The sequence below is a fragment of the Heteronotia binoei genome, chromosome 6 (assembly GCF_032191835.1).
Source record: "Heteronotia binoei isolate CCM8104 ecotype False Entrance Well chromosome 6, APGP_CSIRO_Hbin_v1, whole genome shotgun sequence".
NCBI classification, from domain to species: domain Eukaryota; kingdom Metazoa; phylum Chordata; class Lepidosauria; order Squamata; family Gekkonidae; genus Heteronotia; species Heteronotia binoei.
The window spans coordinates 30,005,629-30,023,807 of record NC_083228.1 but is presented as its reverse complement, the minus strand read 5'-3'; the positions used below and the strand labels follow the sequence as shown (position 1 = coordinate 30,023,807).

Genomic DNA, 18,179 nt, shown 5'->3' with positions numbered 1-18,179 from the left:
GTGTGTAATTTTTCTTTACTGGGCAGCAGGGCTTTTTTTGTAGTAGGAACTCCTTTGCATATTAGGCCACACACCCCTAATGTAAGCCAGTCCTCCTAAAGCTTACAGTAGACCCTGGAATAAGAGCCCTATAAGTTCTAGGAGGATTGGCTACATCAGGGGTGTGTGGCCTAATATGAAAAGGAGCTCCTGCTACAAAGAAAGTTTTGATGGACAGTCTTGTTATATGCAGGTCTCATCTGTTTCAAGCTTATATTATGTTTATACAGTCTTTATTCTTTTCTCGATGTATATCTTCTTCCAAATCTTAATAAAAATTGATTTTTTTTTAAAAAAAAAAAAGAGAGGCAGGAGTCGGCCTCCCAAACCCATGTCCCCTCTACCCAGCCACAGAACCTCCATCTTGTCAGGATTCAGTCTTGTCAGCCAGTTTGGTGTAGTGGTTAAGTGTGCGGACTCTTATCTGGGAGAACCGGGTTTGATTCCCCACTCCTCCACTTGCATCTGCTAGCATGGCCTTGGGTCAGCCATAGCCCTGGCAGAGGTTGTCCTTGAAAGGGCAGCTGCTGTGAGAGCCCTCTCCAGCCCCACGCACCTCACAGGGTGTCTGTTGTGGGGGAGGAAGGTAAAGGAGATTTTGAGCCACTCTGAGACTCTTCGGAGTGGAGGGCGGGATATAAATCCAATATCTTCTTCTTCTCCTCAACCAACTCTGCTTTAACCACTCCACCATGGCCTCCAAACCCTCAGCCAGATTCGCAGGGGTGGTATCTGGCCAGCCACCCATCAACAGCTATATCTGGGTATCATCAGTGTACTGATGACCATACCATCTCACATCGACATCCCAGCTGGAAACGCCACACCATGGACAAGGGGGCACATGTAGATATATAATTTTTATATTTATAATTTTTGTAACCTGCTTTACTTTGGTTTGCACTGCACAGTGAGTACAGGAAGAAAACAGATACCAAGAATGATATACTCAGGCAAGAGTGAGACATGAGCACCGACTGGGTTCTCTCTGGTGCTGTGTATATTTCTGTGCACATAAGTGCATACACACACAGGTCTGTGGAAAATATGGCATATCAACTTACCATTTTTGTGTTGATTTTAAAACCTCCTTTTCTTCCTAGACTTTGAACATTTTCAGAGGCTAATATGTTTACTTTTTTGTTTTGCCTTGGAATTAGGCTCATACCTAATGGGATTTATTTTTTCCCCTTTTTGTTAGCTAGCTGCTTTACCTCAGGGTTATTTTGAGGATGCTGCTCTGAAGTCATTGGGAAGCTAGATAAAAACCAGATAATGAAAATGCACTTTGCAGGAGACGTTTTCTATTTTGAACAAACACTGTCACCTCATGAGCCAAAAAATGTGCTGGTCAAAATGATACTAGTTTCTCTCCCCTGCCCCCACTCCACCATGTGCATTTCTTCTGCTCCTCAAAAGACATTGTCCTGAAGAAATCTCCTGATGTGAGGTGGTTTGGCCATTTCTACCTCTGTAGCCAATCAGGACAAGAAGTCATACAGCTCTTTCAAGGCTGGGCTGAGTCACATCCTTGGAGGATGAGGTCATGTGGAGGAAGCAAGAGAGATGGACTGCAATCCCTAACAAAGTTTGCCAGTGAGGCAGAGTCTCTCTTTCCCACTCCCCCCACCCATTCTCTTTCATGAGGTATCAAAGCTGTCCCTTATAAGCATCCTCTTTCTCCCTATTGTTCCCAGGCACAAAGAGCTTTTTCAGGCCTTCTTTTTCATTGGGCTTTTGGCCTGTTCTCTTTCTCATCCACAGGCAATCAACTCTTTCTGGGCTGCTACTTCCCCACTACTGTAATTTGGGAGGCTTTGTGGAGGCTGCCAGTAATGGTGGCTGAGCTAGGGTGGTCCTTGCAGCAATTTCAATGAGGAAATTATCGGGGTGGGGGGTGGGGGGAGATTGTGCATACAGAGAATTGGGGTGGCCAGGAGAACTGTTGTCTGGTAGAATGGTGTGTGTGTGTCTGTATATGTGTGTGTGTTATATTTGCAAATGGGAAGAGTTCCAGGAAATTCCTAGCAAATTAACTGTCTCACCTGCCTTGTTCCTCACAGATGCAAAAGACATCTCTGTGTTTTATGTAGCAAACATGATTGTTATATGCAGACCTACAATATACCAGCATTTGCTTCAGGAATCATGTAACCTTTGGACGATGGTACATCTTAAAACATCCTTGCAAGTGAATCAGGGAACCCTAGCTGGACTAAGGGAGGTGTGTTTGCAGGCTCAGCAACAAGCTGGATTTCTTCACAGCTGACCTTGGTGTCTGAACACAGTTTCTTCGCTTTGGCTTTGAAAGCAACTGAGTTTTTGGAGAGCCTCATCTTCTGTGCCTTCTTTTTAAAATCTCTTGGAGTCAAAAGTTGTTTGTTGCAGATTCCAGGAACAGAGAAAACTTTCATCTCCCCCACAGTGTGCATTTCATTCCATTGTTTTTCTTAAATGACAAATGAGAGCATAACCACAGGTAGTAATCTGAATTTCAAAGGCGAGAAGGTGGGCTGGGCCCCCTTAATGCAGCTAAAGGCTTCCTCTGTTTTATTTTAACTAAGAAAGCATTCCCCTGTCCTCCCCTACCCCAAGCCATTTTCCTTCCCATAATTTAAGTACCAGCCACCCCACAGAACAAACAAAATCTCTTTTCCTCTCACTTGGATATCCTGATGATGCAGCAAGAGGTGGGATCGTGACCGGGTGGACGGAGGAGGGTAATAAATTCTGCTTGCAAGACCTGACTGGAGTTTACAAAAGTTTTTTGTAATGTGAATTTCCTCAGGGTAAAAGAGTGTTAATGTTCTCCCACCCAGTCCTTTTTAAAATTAATCTTATAGGTAAATGTTCTTAGGCAAATGTCAATGCCTCCCAGCCCTGCTTTCTCCAAGCCTTCAAGCTTTTCATCAGCAAGCTGTCTGAATGGGCACTGTAAGTGCACAAAAATCAATACTGAATGCTTCTTTTTAGTGAGGCGTAGACAGAAATATACACTCCCGAGAGAAAGCCATACTTAGTTGCCTCTAAAGGAAGCTTTTTTTTTTCTTTCTTTCAAAAAAGCACATCTCAGAACAGGGACTTCTATAAAGACCTTCTGGTCTCAAAGTTTCTTCCCGTGAGCAGGGCTCCTTATACAAGTAAGAACTCTACTGATCTGGAGAGTTGCTAGTCGTGGGTTGAATTCTCCCCCATGAGAGAGAAACAAAAACTAGCACTATTTCTTAAATTCCTGCCTCCTAGGCTAGGCTTTGAGCAGCTTCCAGAAGAGAGCAGCTCCTTGTATGTAAACAAGCCTGCATAGGGAGAGGGGTGCCAGTCAGGAAGAAAGAAAGGGTGGGTGTGTGGGGGGGAAACCCTTGCATTTCCTGGCTCTTGAGCCTCACATTAAAAACATAAACTTCCATGCAAGTCAAATGATAAACCCAAGGGGGGAGGGGAGAGTAGCTGCTGCCACTGATATTATACTAGCCTATAGACAAGGAATTGGCTACTCTTAGGTCCACATCTGGCTCGCTGAGGCTCTGTTTGCAGCTCTCTCACCCCCAGTTGCCGACCAGTGGTTAAGATGATCATGTGGAGGGAGTGGCGGCTGTGACTACAAGACTTGTTGGCAGTTTACAGGGAGGGTGGATTTCCTTCCACCCAATCCTTCCTTTACGTAAAGAAAGTTGCTACAGAGGATGCCAGTTGTGATTCATGTGAGAGTGCAAAAGTGATCCAACATGGTATAGTCAGGGGTGGAATTCTAGCAGGAGCTCCATTACATATTAGGCCACACACCCTGATGTGGCCAATCCTTCTGGAGTTTACAGTAGGCCCTGTACTAAGAGCCCTAGAAGCTCTAGGAGGATTGGCTACATCAGGGGGTGTGGCCTAATATAGTGGTTAAAGTGCTGAACTAGGATCTGAGAAATCCACATCTGTATCCCCACTAGGGGTGTCCATTTGGGTTTACCTGAACCAAAACAACCCCCCCACACACACCTTATTGGTGTTTATCCTAAGTCTGGCTCTTTCTGCAGGGTGGTTTAAACTAGGCTACAGGAGAAGCTGTCCCAGCCAGGATCTGTGTGACTTGGGGGTGATCTCCATGCAGCACGCTCCATGCATGGCTTTTCCTGTGGTACGGCTTAAATCAGGTTGCAAGAGAAGCCAAGCCAGCCCCAGAATTGTGTATGGCATTTTAAAAATGTTGGTATTTCCGAAAAATCCTAGATCCGAATACTATAACAGTATTGGGATCTGTGATTTTTTTGGGAAATATTGACATTTTTTCATGTCCAAAAGTCTTGAACTGAAAAATACCGAATTTAAAAAATGCACACCCCTCATGCCCATTCATGCATTGGAAGCTTGCTGGGTGACCTTGGGCTAATCACCTGCTCTCAGCCTGACCTACCTCACAAGGTTGGTGAGAGGATAACATGGAGAGGAGAATGATGTAAGGCTCTTTAGGTCCCCTTTGGGGTGAAAGGCAGATATAAATTAAGAAAATATAAATAAATAAGGCAGATTTATCAAGGAGCAGCTGAGAAGAGAGGTGGTGATGATACCGCAGTGGAGCTTGCAGCAGTCACTGGGAAACTGCAAACATTCACAGTGTTCCAGGCAGTCAGTGTTACAGGTAAATAAGCTGCAACAAGTCAGGGTGAGGGTGTGTGTGGAAGTTTAGCGTGGGTCTCAAAATGATACATTGAATGGATTCAGCTGCACTGGAAATTATTCTGTGATGGTTAAATTCATATAGAAATAGCAAAATAACTAAGTTCTACTAGACAGAACAGTGGCTTAGTGATGACAGAAGGCGGAACTGTTCAGAGAGAGGAAAGAGGAGGTGTCTCGATCCTGTTTTTATCTGGCCTTGGAGATGAGCTTTCTCTTGTCTGTGTCCGCTATGAGTGGGAAGTTGCTAGGTGGCATGTGATGGGAAAACCTCCTCTCCGCCCCATCTCAGTTAGCTTTGCTGATTCGTATTGGCATGTTTGATCTCCTTGGTGAGAGATGAAAGGGGCATCTGCCAACTGTGGTTATGATCAGAGCCCGGCCGCTTTCGATTGAAGGGACTTGGTGGAAAAGGGCGTTGATCCGGTTGGGGAAGTGTGTGTTGGGGGTGGGGGGGGGAGGAAAGGAATCAAGCAGTAATGCTACCAGTGCCATGTCCAGGTCATCCGTGCCCTACGGGAAGGGGGATGGCTAGGAAATGAAGGAATGCAGTTTGCATGCACTCACTGCAGCTCTTGATTGGAAGCTCACCCAGCACTTGATTGGAAGCCAGAATAGGAGCCGGAATGTGCTCTGTTGTTTAACGAAAGCTTTGAGATAGCTGAGGGTAATAGCACTTGCTTTATTTCTTGGTTTTTGCTACCCAATGTGCAGAGGCTTGGAAGAGAGGTTCGAGTTCAGGGCATTCTCTGGCTGCCAGCAAGTTTTTCTTAAACCGTAAGGAACATCTTATTCTGTCCATCACTGAGCCCACCCATCTTGTGAGAGGTTGCAGCATGAAACAGCACCAGCAAGTGTGTAGTCGTGGTTTTTTCCCCCTCTGACTACTTAGCGTGAAAACATTTGACCAGAGCTTTTGTCAAAAACAATTGGCAGCCATCCTACTCCAGTGACCTTTCTTCGCAAGGTCTAACAAGTGAATGTGAATTGTCAGGAATCCAGGCAGGGCTATGGGTGGTCAGATCTAGACCTAGATGGTGTGGAGAACAGCTAAAAGCAGAGGGGGTCCAGAACGAGCGGGACATCAAAGCCTGAACTGAAGGATGTCTGTAGAGAAGGAGATGGCACTGCTGATGTAATGCTCATCAAACAGGGGCAATTGCAGATGTTTGGAACCAGTGTTAGAAAGTGGGAAATAATAATGGCAAGTCAAGAAATTGTCCTTGCTTGGGGTTTTGTAGCAATTCCTCAGTAGCAACACTGGGAATTCTGATTTCATTTCCTGCCCCAAATACTTTAAAAAATCAGCACCCAACTCAAGCATTTAAGCTGTCAAAATAATAGCTTAATCCTAAAACAGACAGATGGATGCAAAGTACTAAAATTGTCACTTCTCAGCATGTTGATCAAGTGATAAAGGATGTGGCTGGCTAACAGGGAACAATTTGTTAATTTCCCTGCTTAATTATTGTAACTCCAGGCACAGATATGAATAGCTTCTCAACGTTAAAAAAAAAAAAAAGTTAAGAATAAGTGGAGCAGGCAGGCTTGGAAATTGTTAAAAATTCCTGTATAAGCTTGGCTAGAAGGCTCTACGACAGAATAGAGACGGTTTCCTCCAGGGAGGTTTTGGAATGTACTTTATGATTATGAGCAAGATTTCCTAAATGGACCAATTCAGTAAGTGAACTGGAATTTGACTTGATCATTCTTTGAAATTTCCGCCAACTGCCATACCTGATGCTCTAGGGACAGTTTCCACAAAGTATGCCATCTGTGTGCAGGTTCTTTGACCTCAGCTCTTGACCTTTTTGCTATGCTCTGAATCCTAGATGTGCCTTGGTTTCCTGCACACAAAAGCAGTTTTGCAAAATTTCATTCTTGCATCCAAAGATCAACTAGTTGGCATTGCACACATGAAAAGCAAATCCTAATAAAGCAAGCTTAATTACTCACAGTGCACTGTTATGCAGCGTTACTTTTAAGTTAATTTGTGTTTGTGTTAAGTCCCATCCTGATTTACAGCGATCCTCTGAATTAATGACCTCCAAAACCTCTGGTTGTTAACAGCCTTGCTCAAATCTTACAGACTTAGGACCCTGGCTTCCTTTATTTTTAATGACTTTAAACAGGGCCTTTTTGTAGAAAAAGCCCAGCAGGAACTCATTTGCATATTAGGTCACACCCCCTGATGTCAAGCCAGCTGGAACTGTGTTCCTGTGCATTCCTGCTCAAAAAAAAGCCCTGGCCTTAAAATGGCGTAACTATGCATAGGATTGTCTTATCAGAGTCATAAGAAATTAGCAATGCAATGGAATCCTAAACAGTTATACTATTCTAAGCCCACTGACTTCAGTAGATTGAGAAAAGGGTAACTGTCTAAGATGACAAGACCAAACAATACCAAAGAGGGGTCACAATAAATTCCCTAAACTCCATTACATTGGCCACCACCGTATAACTAAAGAAGCATTATATTGTGGCTTAATGATCAGAAGACTAAAAGAATAAAAAATAACGGTGGTTTGCCCTGCACTCTCTTTTTAAAATGCAAGGATAGGGAGTATTTCCTTCTATCCTGCATTTTATAGTGGTCAGTGCCTGGTGCTCTGGCAACTTGTTCTGAATGCTTGGGTCAAATTTGGGGGAAGGGTTGGGAACGGAGGTTTCAAGAAAATGTGGATTGTGCATTTTGGAGCTCTTGCGAAGGAAACTCTGGATTGAGAACAAGCTTGGAGAAGAGCATAAACAAGCAGCTGTTTGTCTCATCACTGCCACATAACTAGATGAAATGCACCCAAGTAGTCTCTGGACTCTGCTCTTGCACATATTTGATGCAGGCCAGAGGGACAGAGCAGATGTTCCAGGAACAATGGGTTTTTTTTAACCATTTCTCAATTTGCATCTCCTTTTTCCTTACTGGGGCAAAAGCAATTTAGGAGGAACACAGCAGGGCAAGAACTAACTGCACCCCCAGAGACAGGGCCATGAACCAGATCTCTCTTCCTTCTGTTGCTTCTTTCTGAAGTTAACATTCAGATCAGGGGATTTGATCACAGATTACAAACGACACCATTTTTGCTTAACATGTACTTTGACCCTTTGTCAGCCCTAATACAAGGTATCAGGCCTTTTTTTGAGTAGGAACACACAGCAACACAGTTCCAGCTGATTGGACAGAGCTCCAGTTTAAAAAAAAAGGCCTCCAGCAGAGGGAAGACACTAGGCAGCCATGTGCTGCATCCTCTCTGCTACCTCCAGCCTCCAACAGGCTTACGAAGAGAGTGAGAGACACGGAGCTCCCCACAAGTGCCCCCCTGGGAGAAGCTGGACTGCCACTGCCTGCTCCACTGCATATGGCTCTCTCTCTCCAGCCATGTTTGGAGGGGGGAGTGAAACAAGGCCTCTCATTGGGTTGTGTGAGAACACACATCCGTGAAATGCAGCTAATGACATTGTACTGTTGTAAGAACATAAGAGAAGCCATGTTAGATCAGGCCAATGGCCCATCCAGTCCAACACTCTGTGTTGAAGAAGAACACAGTGAAGAAGTACTTCCTTTTATCTGTTTTAACCTGTCTGCTCAGCAATTTCATCAAATGCCCACGAGTTCTTGTATTGTGAGAAAGGGAGAAAAGTACTTCTTTCTCTACTTTCTCCATCCCATACATAATCTTGTAAACCTCTATCATATCACCCCGCAGTCGACATTTCTCCAAGCTAAAAAGCCCCAAGCGTTTCAACCTTTCTTCATAGGGAAAGTGTTCCAGCCCTTTAATCATTCTAGTTGCCCTTTTCTGGATTTTCTCCAATGCTATAATATCCTTTTTAAGGTGCGGTGACCAGAACTGCACACAGTACTCCAAATGAGACCGCACCATCGATTTATACAGGGGCATTATGATACTGGCTGATTGGTTTTCAATTCCTTTCCTAATAATTCCCAGCATGGCATTGGCCTTTTTTATTGCAAACGCACACTGTCTTGACATTTTCAGTGAGTTATCTACCACGACCCCAAGATCTCTCTCTTGGTCAGTCTCTGCCAGTTCACACCCCATCAACTTGCATTTGTAGCTGGGATTCTTGGCCCCAATGTGCATTACTTTGCACTTGGCCACATTGAACCGCATCTGCCACGTTGACGCCCACTCACCCAGCCTCAACAGATCCCTTTGGAGTTCCTCACAATCCTCTCTGGTTCTCACCACCCTGAACAATTTAGTGTCATCCGCAAACTTGGCCACTTCACTGCTCACTCCCAACTCTAAATCATTTATGAACAAGTTAAAGAGCATGGGACCCAGTACCGAGACCTGCGGCACCCCACTGCTTACCGTCCTCCACTGTAAAGACTGCCCATTTATACTCACTCTCTGCTTCCTATTACTCAGCCAGTTTTTGATCCACAAGAGGACCTGTCCTTTTACTCCATGACTCTCAAGCTTTCTAAGGAGCCTTTGATGAGGAACTTTATCAAAAGCTTTCTGGAAGTCAAGGTAAACAGCATCTATTGGGTCTCCTTTGTACACATGTTTGTTTACCCCCTCAAAGAAATGTAACAGGTTAGTGAGGCAAGATCTTCCCTTACAGAACCCATGCTGAGTCTTCCTCAATAACCCGTGTTCATCAATGTGCCTACTCATTCTGTCCTTGATAATGGTTTCTACCAATTTTCCCAGTATTGAAGTCAGACTGACTGGCCTGTAATTTCCCAGATCTCCTCTGGAACCCTTTTTAAAGATGGGAGTGACATTTGCTACCTTCCAGTCCTCAGGAACGGAGGCAGATTTCAATGAAAGATTACAGATTTTTGTTAGAAGATCCACAAGTTCAACTTTGAGTTCTTTCAGAACTCTCAGATGTATGCCATCTGGACCCGGTGACTTATTACTTTTAATTTGTCTAACAGTTGTAGGACCTCCTCTTTTGTCACCTCAATCTGACTCAGGTCTTTCAACACCCCTTCCAAAATTAGTGGTTCTGGGGCGGGCAAAAAGTTCTCATCTTCCACAGTGAAGACGGAGGCAAAAAATGCATTCAGCTTCTCAGCCATTTCCCTATCCTCCTTTAGTAATCCTTTTACCCCATTGTCATCCAAGGGCCCCACTGCCTCCCTGGCTGGTTTCCTGCTTCTAATATATTTGAAGAAATTTTTATTGTTGGTCTTTATGTTTTTTGCAATATGCTCCTCATAGTCCCTTTTTGCCTGCCTGATCACAGTCTTTGTCAACATGCGGAAAGTTACCTACTGAACTAGTGATATCACTTCCAGTGATGTCAGAGGGTGTGGCCTAATATGCAAATGAATCACTGCTGGGTTTTTTTTTACAAAAATAGCCCTGGAAAGCCTTATTCTACTTTTGAAGAGGGGCCCAGTGGTGGAGCATCTGCTTTGCATGCCGAAGGTCCCAGGTTCAATTCCCAGCCTCTTCAGCTAGACGTTTTCAAGTAATAAGTGACATGAAAAACCTTTACTTGATCCACTGGAGAGCCACTGCCAATCAGAGGAGACAATACTAACCAAGGACCCATTTTGAGGCACAGCAGCTTCACGTGTTCCTAATGTGACTGACAAACACACATGTAGAAGTAATCACTAGAAGTGACCAGTATGGATTCCAGTTCCCCATTGATGGCAGGCAGACTCCCAGTATGTACTGCTGCTGTCTACTTATGCTCAGCTGGTCAGTGAGCAGAAGCAGGCCAACCAAATGGGGGTGCAGCGTTCTTCGTCGGTGTGCAGTGACATCACTTCCGGCGTGACCTGGATGCACCAGCAGTTGCACCTGGACAATGCTCTAGCTCTTTTCTCCAAACTCAGGCAGATCACACCGGAAGTGATGTCACTGCATGACAACAAACATTGTTCCCCGCTGCAGTAAGTACCTACCTCCCCCTGCCCCTTCTTGCTGGTTGCCATGCCTGGGAACCCTAACCACATCTCTCCCCCTACCCCCCCAAGGATTGCTGTTTCAGCAAATCAGAATTGCTGCCTTTTGGGCTGTGTTTCCATCCCACCTACCCACTCCTGATTTACTTTTTTTCTTTTTCTTTTTTTACAAATTTTGGGGCGAAGGGGCTAGGAAAATTAAAGGGATAGCTCAAGGGTGTGTGTTAGGAATGATGGTTTTTTAAAAGAGCCCTCGGTTTTCAGTGCTGTCGGGGCCTTCCTGTTGCTTTTTTTTTTCATAAGCTTTTTAGCACAAACAAGGCCACATTGTAACTTTTGCCCACCAGCCTGCCAAAGCTAACAAACTTTGCAAATGCTAAGACAAACAGCTAGAAAAGTGGCTTATAAAATGGTTAAGCACCAGATACAGAAACGCAAGAAAGGGTTTTGGGGGGCTGGGGGAGGGTTGCCCTACAGTTCAGGCTTTTGTTGACTGGAGTGTATAGTGAACCTTTTGTGGTTTCTTTACATTAAAGACTGTGATGGGATGGAGAGAAGGGTGACTAAGGGAAGGGGATATCAGGAGTCATTTTGTAGAAAAATAGGTGGTGAAGCTCATCCAGGGATTGTTTTGTAGCTGAACATACTATTCAATGGACAAGGAGGTGGAACTCTCAGAAGGTTCAGGAGCTGTGCTCCTGTGAGCTCCCACTGAATCCGAGGCCTAGATAAGATACCTCTTAAGGTTCTCCTGCAAAATGCTAAAGGTGTTGCTGGCTAATTTTGGAAGGGGTTGGTTCAGAAGGAGGCTGCTGTAAGTGCAAAGGGGGTTGATTCAGGCTGCCTGATGTCAAACAGCATACCAGGATCATGTGTCTCCCAGATCACTCAAATGCAGGATTAGAAAGGTCTCCAGATGTGTCCAAACAGGGCTGTTGAGCAGCTGTGTGTGATGGTGGAACTGGGTACAGATCCAGACTACCGTTTTACTAATGGATGTGTTATGTAGTCAGGTCCTGCTTTCCAAGATTACTGAAGCTAAGCAAGCCTGGGTCTCATCTGTACCTGACTGGAAGACTTCCAAAGAGTGTTTTAAATTCCATGATGGAAGCAAGTTATGTTGCATTGAGATGAAGTTCCTTTCTGGGGAGACATACCTACAAACATGATGCGAGTTGGCTTGTGAAAAAGCTGCAGGTGCAGCGGAACGCGATTTAAGCTGGTGATTGCGTGAAGGCAAGAATTCCTCCTTCGGAAGCCGACACCAGTGGAAGGACTCCGTTTGGAATTTACTCCCAAGTAGTATTACTCCATATAGACTTTCTGTAAAGAATTCATCGGAGTCATCCTTAGAAACAGTGTTTCTGTTTGGAACTTTATGCTCTCTATATGATTTATGGTTTTGGAATGAAATTTGGATGTTTTTGCACAATATCGATTTTTGTAAATTTTGCCAAATTGTATTCTTGACACAATTGTTTTTAGATTTCTGTTTATATTGCGTTGCCATTTTTTCCTCTGCCCCTCTCTATAGAAGCTCCCCACCAACTCACAAACCAATTCGGGAAACTGAAAAGTTCATAGGGGTTCACGGTTTGTGGCTTCTAACAAACCATGAACCTCCATTTTCCTGGTTCATGCCCCTTCCTAATCAGGAAGATGGTAGTCATTGGAGAATAAATGGATACATAATCCAGTAGAAGAGAAAGGTAATTAATCATAAACTAAAAAGACCAGTTCCCAAGTTATAGGGAAGCAAGAGCTGTGGATCAGAGGAGACAAATTGCAGAATGGTTTTAGTGGGTCCTCATTTCATGTAAAAACTCCACCCCTGGCAGTGGAACCCCATCAGAATGAAGCATGGGATGCCTAAAGGTTAAATTAGAGCAAACACTTAATACAAAATGCAAAAATTGTGTCTGAGAGCGCATAAGCATCCAAAACATACGTGAGTATTAAAAATATATTAATCCAATAAGCAAAGTCCCATGAAGAAACATTCAATTTCATAGGGTGACTCCAAAGCAATTCATCAATCTCCTTAGAGTAAAACTCTTCAAAGTAATCCAGAAGCACGGAGTCCTCCCACTGGTGTCGGCTTCCAAAGGCAAATTCACCTTCACGTGATCACCCCACGTTCCACTGCGATGCAGCTTCTTCATAAGCCAGCTCAAAAAGTCATCCTGACAAGTCCTCCTACACGCCCATTTTCAGTATTCTTAAGTGACGGCTTGAAGCTTGAAAGTACATTATCTTCAAAAATCAATTAATACTTTGAAGTATTTTACTCTAAGAAGATTGATGGATTGCGTTGGAGTCACCCTATGAAATGGAATGTTTCTTCATGGGACTTTGCTTATTGGAATAATATATTTTTTATACTCATGTATGTATTGGATGCTTATGCACTCTCATAAAAGATACAATTTTTGCATTTTGTATTGTTTGGTATTTTTGGCACAGTTGTTTTTGGATATCTCACTGATACTGTGTCGCCATTGTTTCTGCTTAAGGGCTAAACTAGGCAGGATGTTGGCTGAGCGGTGGCAGTTTGGTTTGGGACTGCTGTGCAAAGGGGGAAGGTAACATTTCCCCCCTACACCCCCTCCCCCAACAAATCTGCTGTTAGGACAAATAGCACCACCAGGAAGGGGAAAGAATACAGGGAGAGATGATCAGTGCATCTCACCCAGCCCCTTGATCTCAGTCTGTGATAAACAGCATGAGCTGGTGTAGACTTGTAGACCCATCTTAAATGTCAGTGTTCTAAGAAAGACCTAGAAAGATCTTGCAAGCAGGCCCATATAGGGTTGTCAGGTATGTGTTGGAAAATACCTGGTGACTTTGGGGGTGGATTGGAGAGGGTGGGGTTTAGGGAGGGGAGGGGCTTCAGCATGGTACAATGCCATAGAGTCCACCCTTCAAAGCAGCCATTTTCTCTAGGGGAGCTGATCTCTGCCAGCTGCAGATCAGTTGTAAAATCAGGAGATCTCCAGGCCCCACCTGGAAGCTAGCAACTTTTAGGCTCATAGTAGCTGGGGTCAAGCTGTGTACCAAAACAGAAAGAGAGAGGAGCTGTGATCCCGCACACTAAATAATGCACTTTCAATCCACTTTCCAACTGGAGTTTACTGTGTGAACTGGCAAAATCCAATTGGAAAGTGCACTGAAAGTGTATTGGAAGTGCATTATTTAGTGTGTGGGATTGCAGCCAGAGAGAGAGAGAAATCCTGTATAATCCTCATGTAGAACCTTTCTCTCCTGTCCCCTGCAGGAAAGGTGCTATTTGATTTCCTCTCTCCTGTCCCTCAGATTATGCTGAATCGATCTTCTGGCTGCCCTTCAGAGCTGGAGCTGCCTCACTGTTCCCTTTTCAGCCCTTTGTGCAAGCAGTGCCTCCTCGGGTTGCCAGTTCTGGATTGGGAAATACCTGGAGATTTTAGGGATGCAGACTGGGGAGGGGAGAGACCTCAGCAGGGTACAAAGTCATATACTCCATCCTCCAAAGCAGCCATTTTCTCCAGGGGAACTGATCTCGGTCATCAGGAGATCAATTGTAATAGCATGAGATCTCCAGGTACCACCTGGAGATTGCCATCTGTGTTTCCTCCTGTGCTCAGCACAAGTTGCCTTCTCTGCTTGGAGCTGTTTGAAACATTCTCCCTCTTTTTTTTTCATTTCAGGTAGCAGCCAAAGCTGGAGTCTATGAGATCCTGAACCACCTGGGTTTTACCGAATTTGAGAAACTAGACGACAAACCGCTCTCCCGACTTCGCTACCGCTGGCAGGAACAGAGCCGGAGCTCACTACCATTTCGTGGGGAGTTTATTTAGGACCCAGCCTTATGAAGGGCCACAAGAATTGCAGTATTTCTTCAAATGCAGCTGAGTCTCTTTCTCTGTTTGCTTTTGTGGGAGGGTGTTTTGGTTTTTTTTAAAAAATATAAATATATAAAGAAAATGGAGAAATGTGCCTTAAAGGGAAGGACTGTGATTCCAAGAAGACGTTATACTGCCTTGAAAAAGACAGTTGAAACACTGTACATTCAATTGATTTTGGACAGGTGTCATCACAAATGCTGTGTCCGCTTCCCACATCCCTGAACATTTTGTAGCATGACTGCAACTGGACAGAGTGCGATCTTTTCCAAATGACTTTCTCACCAAACTGTTGCACTGCTCTCTGAATACTTTGTATATATGATGTATGTGCGGATGCCGGAAATACATGCATAGTATTGCTGTGTTGGGAAGTATTTGGTGGGTAATTCAAGATTCTTTCGTTATCTCTTTAGACTTGAATTGCTTCATATGGTGGAAAATAGTGTTGGGAGCGCCTGTTGGCAGATAATCACCCTCTGTCTACGAGCGGCGATTAGTGTGTGGATTCTCTCCCACTGTGTGTGCATGCAAGAGGATAGTGGGAAGGGGGAGAACCATGCGTACCCACTTCCTGTATTGTGCGTGTGGTGCTTTCTCAGCCAGGTTGCTTACCTGCTGCTTGCAGTTCCAGATCCTCTTTCTCTACTAGTGTGGCTGGAATTTAGGCAACTGGGAATTGTGTTTTGTAATGTGTATTATAAATGTATAAGTTGGATGGGTTTTGGAACAAGCGAGTACTGCCAACTCCTGAAAAGCTGCCCCTGTTCCCAAAAGCGACAGCCCCACCAACGTCCCAAGCTATTTTTTACAGCTTCTAGGGGCTGAATATAGGAAGCTATGAAGCTGACTTCCATGGACTCAGTTCATCTAGTTCTTGGTAGGCTCCTAACTCTTCAAGCATTTGCCCATTAATTCAGGTGATCCAATTGCCCTTGGTAATGCTGCAGGTACACTGGGGTTAAACTAGCTAGCTTTTTTTGGGGGGGGGGAGGGTCTCTTCTAGGCCCTTTCCTCTGCTACCCTCACCTGTTATCTGAGGGGAAATTGAGTGTTGCAAAGGGGTAGCTGTGTTAGTCACTCCTAACAAAATAAAGCGAAAATCTCGTGTTACTTTTAAAAACTAACATTTCTTTCACTATGAGCATTAGTGACTCACAGCCCACTTCATCAGGTGACCCACAAAAGCTCCCATTGAAATAAGTATTTCTAGCCCTTAAGGCCAATGAGTGTTGCCAAGGAGCAGTGGCTGTGACCAAGGAGTGGAGTGAAGCCGCCCTAGACGGCATCAGACCACTCATCTGTTTAGCTCAGTAGGTTACTCTGATGCTTCTTAGCTCTCCAAAGGGTGACAGCAAAGGTGTTTCACAACCCAACCTGATATCTTTTAAACTTGAAATTGAACCCTGGGACCTTCTGCTTGCAAGGAATGTGCTCTAACGCTGAGCTCTTGCCTCCCCTCCCCCATGTCTGGCCTTTCTATTCCTGCTTTTCAGCAGAGGCAGGGCTTTTTTTGAGCAGGAACACAGTTCCGGCTGGCTTGGTGTCAGGGGGCATGGCCTAATATGCAAATGAGTTCCTTCTGGGCTTTTTCTGTTAAAAAAAGCCCTGTGTGAACACTAGTGACATCAGGGCTGTGGCCTCATATGCAAATGAGTCCCTGCTGGGCTTTTTCTACAAAAAAAGAGCCCTGACTAGAGGAGCCTGGACATAGCTCCCACCAATGATTTTTTAAAAGGATACCCTGATTTCCTGTTAAAAGAATACCTTTAATTTAGAAATAAGGGTCAGGCGCTACCAACACTTGTTGGAAGAGGAGCAGTTTTGCATAACAGCACTGCGCTGAGTGGAAGGATGGAGGCTAAGGTTGCCAACCTCCAGGATCTGCCACTATTATACTTGATTTCTCGGTGATCAAGATCAGCTTCCCTGGAGAAAATGGCTGCTTTTTGAAGGTGGACTCTATGGCATACCCTGCTGAGGCCCCTCCTCTCCCCCATATCCCACCCTCCCCAGGCTTCAGCCCCCACGTCCAAATCTCCGGGAATTTCCCAACTCAGAACTAGCAGCCCTAATGCAGGGTGTGCCATGAACACAGAACATCCTAGTAAATATAAAGTCCCCCGTCTTCATGAGGAAGAACTAAACAATCATGTTTTGCCAAAAGCAGATGGAGGAGTAAAAGATGGATGCAGACAACTCAGCAGTGTTACTTCTTTTTTAAAAATCCAGTTTCAGGGAGACTACAAATTTGTCATAAAAATCAACAGACTGGCTTGAGAAAATGTAATGGAAGACAGGAAGAATTAAATTCAAAACAGGAGCCTGGAAGTCCAGACCGAGAGAGCCTTGTGCATAAGACAACCAAGCCCTCGCTGCATGCATTCTGCTGTGTTTGGATTTCCTGGCCAGACTGTGGATCCTTGCACTGCAGTAAAGTCTGCAGCATCCCCCCCCCCCCCCACTTTTTTATCCCATCCTTCTTCCAAGGTGCTCAGCTTAAGCATAAAAATCCACCCCCAGCCCCCAGTTATTCTCACAGTAACCCTATGAGGCAAGTCAAGCTGAGCAAGAGAGAAACCATGTTTGATTCTAGATCATTGACTGATCTTCATGCCAGTGGGAATTTGAACTCAGGTGTCCCCAGTCATAGCCTGACACACCGACTCCTCTACCACAGTAGCTGGGGTACAACTATAAGGACAAGAAACACATTTCCTTTTGAAGAAGTTGAATTCTGACCCTAGTGCTGTATGGCATTTATATTCTTCGTACATGCTGTCTTTGCAATTTGATCTCTTTAGTTTTGGTCTACTCCTCATGGTTTTAAACAGTGATGTAATACCAGTAAGTGTGCTAGATACTGGGGGAGATAGACTGGGAATAAAAACAGAGGTTTCTAGGTGAAATATCAGGGTCTGGGCTCTCACTCCACTGCCACCAACTCCCTTCCACAAAGTCTGAATACCAAGACTGTTTGTCAAGCATCGTGTTTCTGGGGAGGAAGCAATGCAGAGGGTTTCCCCCTCCCCTCAAGTGCAAAACATTTGATGTAGAATTTTATTGCTCCAGCAGGAATAATTTACAGCTGATGTCACTGAACAGTAGACTAGTACAATATGTAAGAGGCAGTCCCTGCTAGTTGTTTCTAATACAACTGTTTGAAAACTAAGATGTCCCCGGAGAGTGGAAAGGATGCTATTTTGAACAGTCAGAAGGCATATTTTAACTTAGGACTTGAAAGAAGCTGCTGAACCTCATTTGTTGAGATTCCTTGCAAAAAAGCCTGCTATTTTAAAGCATGTATTATAAAACAAATAGAGATTACTGTGCATGTTTTCCCTTCCACTGCCCCTAAAATGTACGTGATGCTGTATTTCTTTGCAAAGCTACTGTATATTTTGTATGCCAGGATTTTGTCTCCCTTTCTTAACTATTGTTTTTGCAATATCTTTGTTTCCCACAAACATATTTTGTTTCTTCCTGTCTTCTTGGCGACAGCCATTGATGGTTTCTCTCATAGGTTTACAGGTTTTTTCTAAAATTACTCTAGCAGAGAAGGGTCCCAAACACACACAATGCTGTAAAAGTTTCCCCTTTAGCCCAGTAGCACTGACCAACAGCTAAAGATGTCAGTACTTTCCACTCAGTATGCGTAAATATCAGCAAGTTGGTTGGGTATAACTTCAAGAGAGCATCTTACT

The 18,179-nt window shown here is 44.4% G+C and overlaps 1 protein-coding gene across 1 annotated transcript in view; it reads left to right on the top strand.

The window, feature by feature from the left end:
- The window catches only part of PALD1 (phosphatase domain containing paladin 1), a 164,673-nt gene extending 149,821 nt beyond the window's left edge, over positions 1-14,852 (top strand). The window contains exon 20 of the mRNA XM_060241190.1: positions 14,281-14,852. Coding sequence (XP_060097173.1) covers positions 14,281-14,430 — 150 coding nt within the window. The 3' untranslated portion in view covers positions 14,431-14,852. The remainder of the gene's footprint in view (positions 1-14,280) is intronic.
- Positions 14,853-18,179: the final 3,327 nt, after the last annotated feature.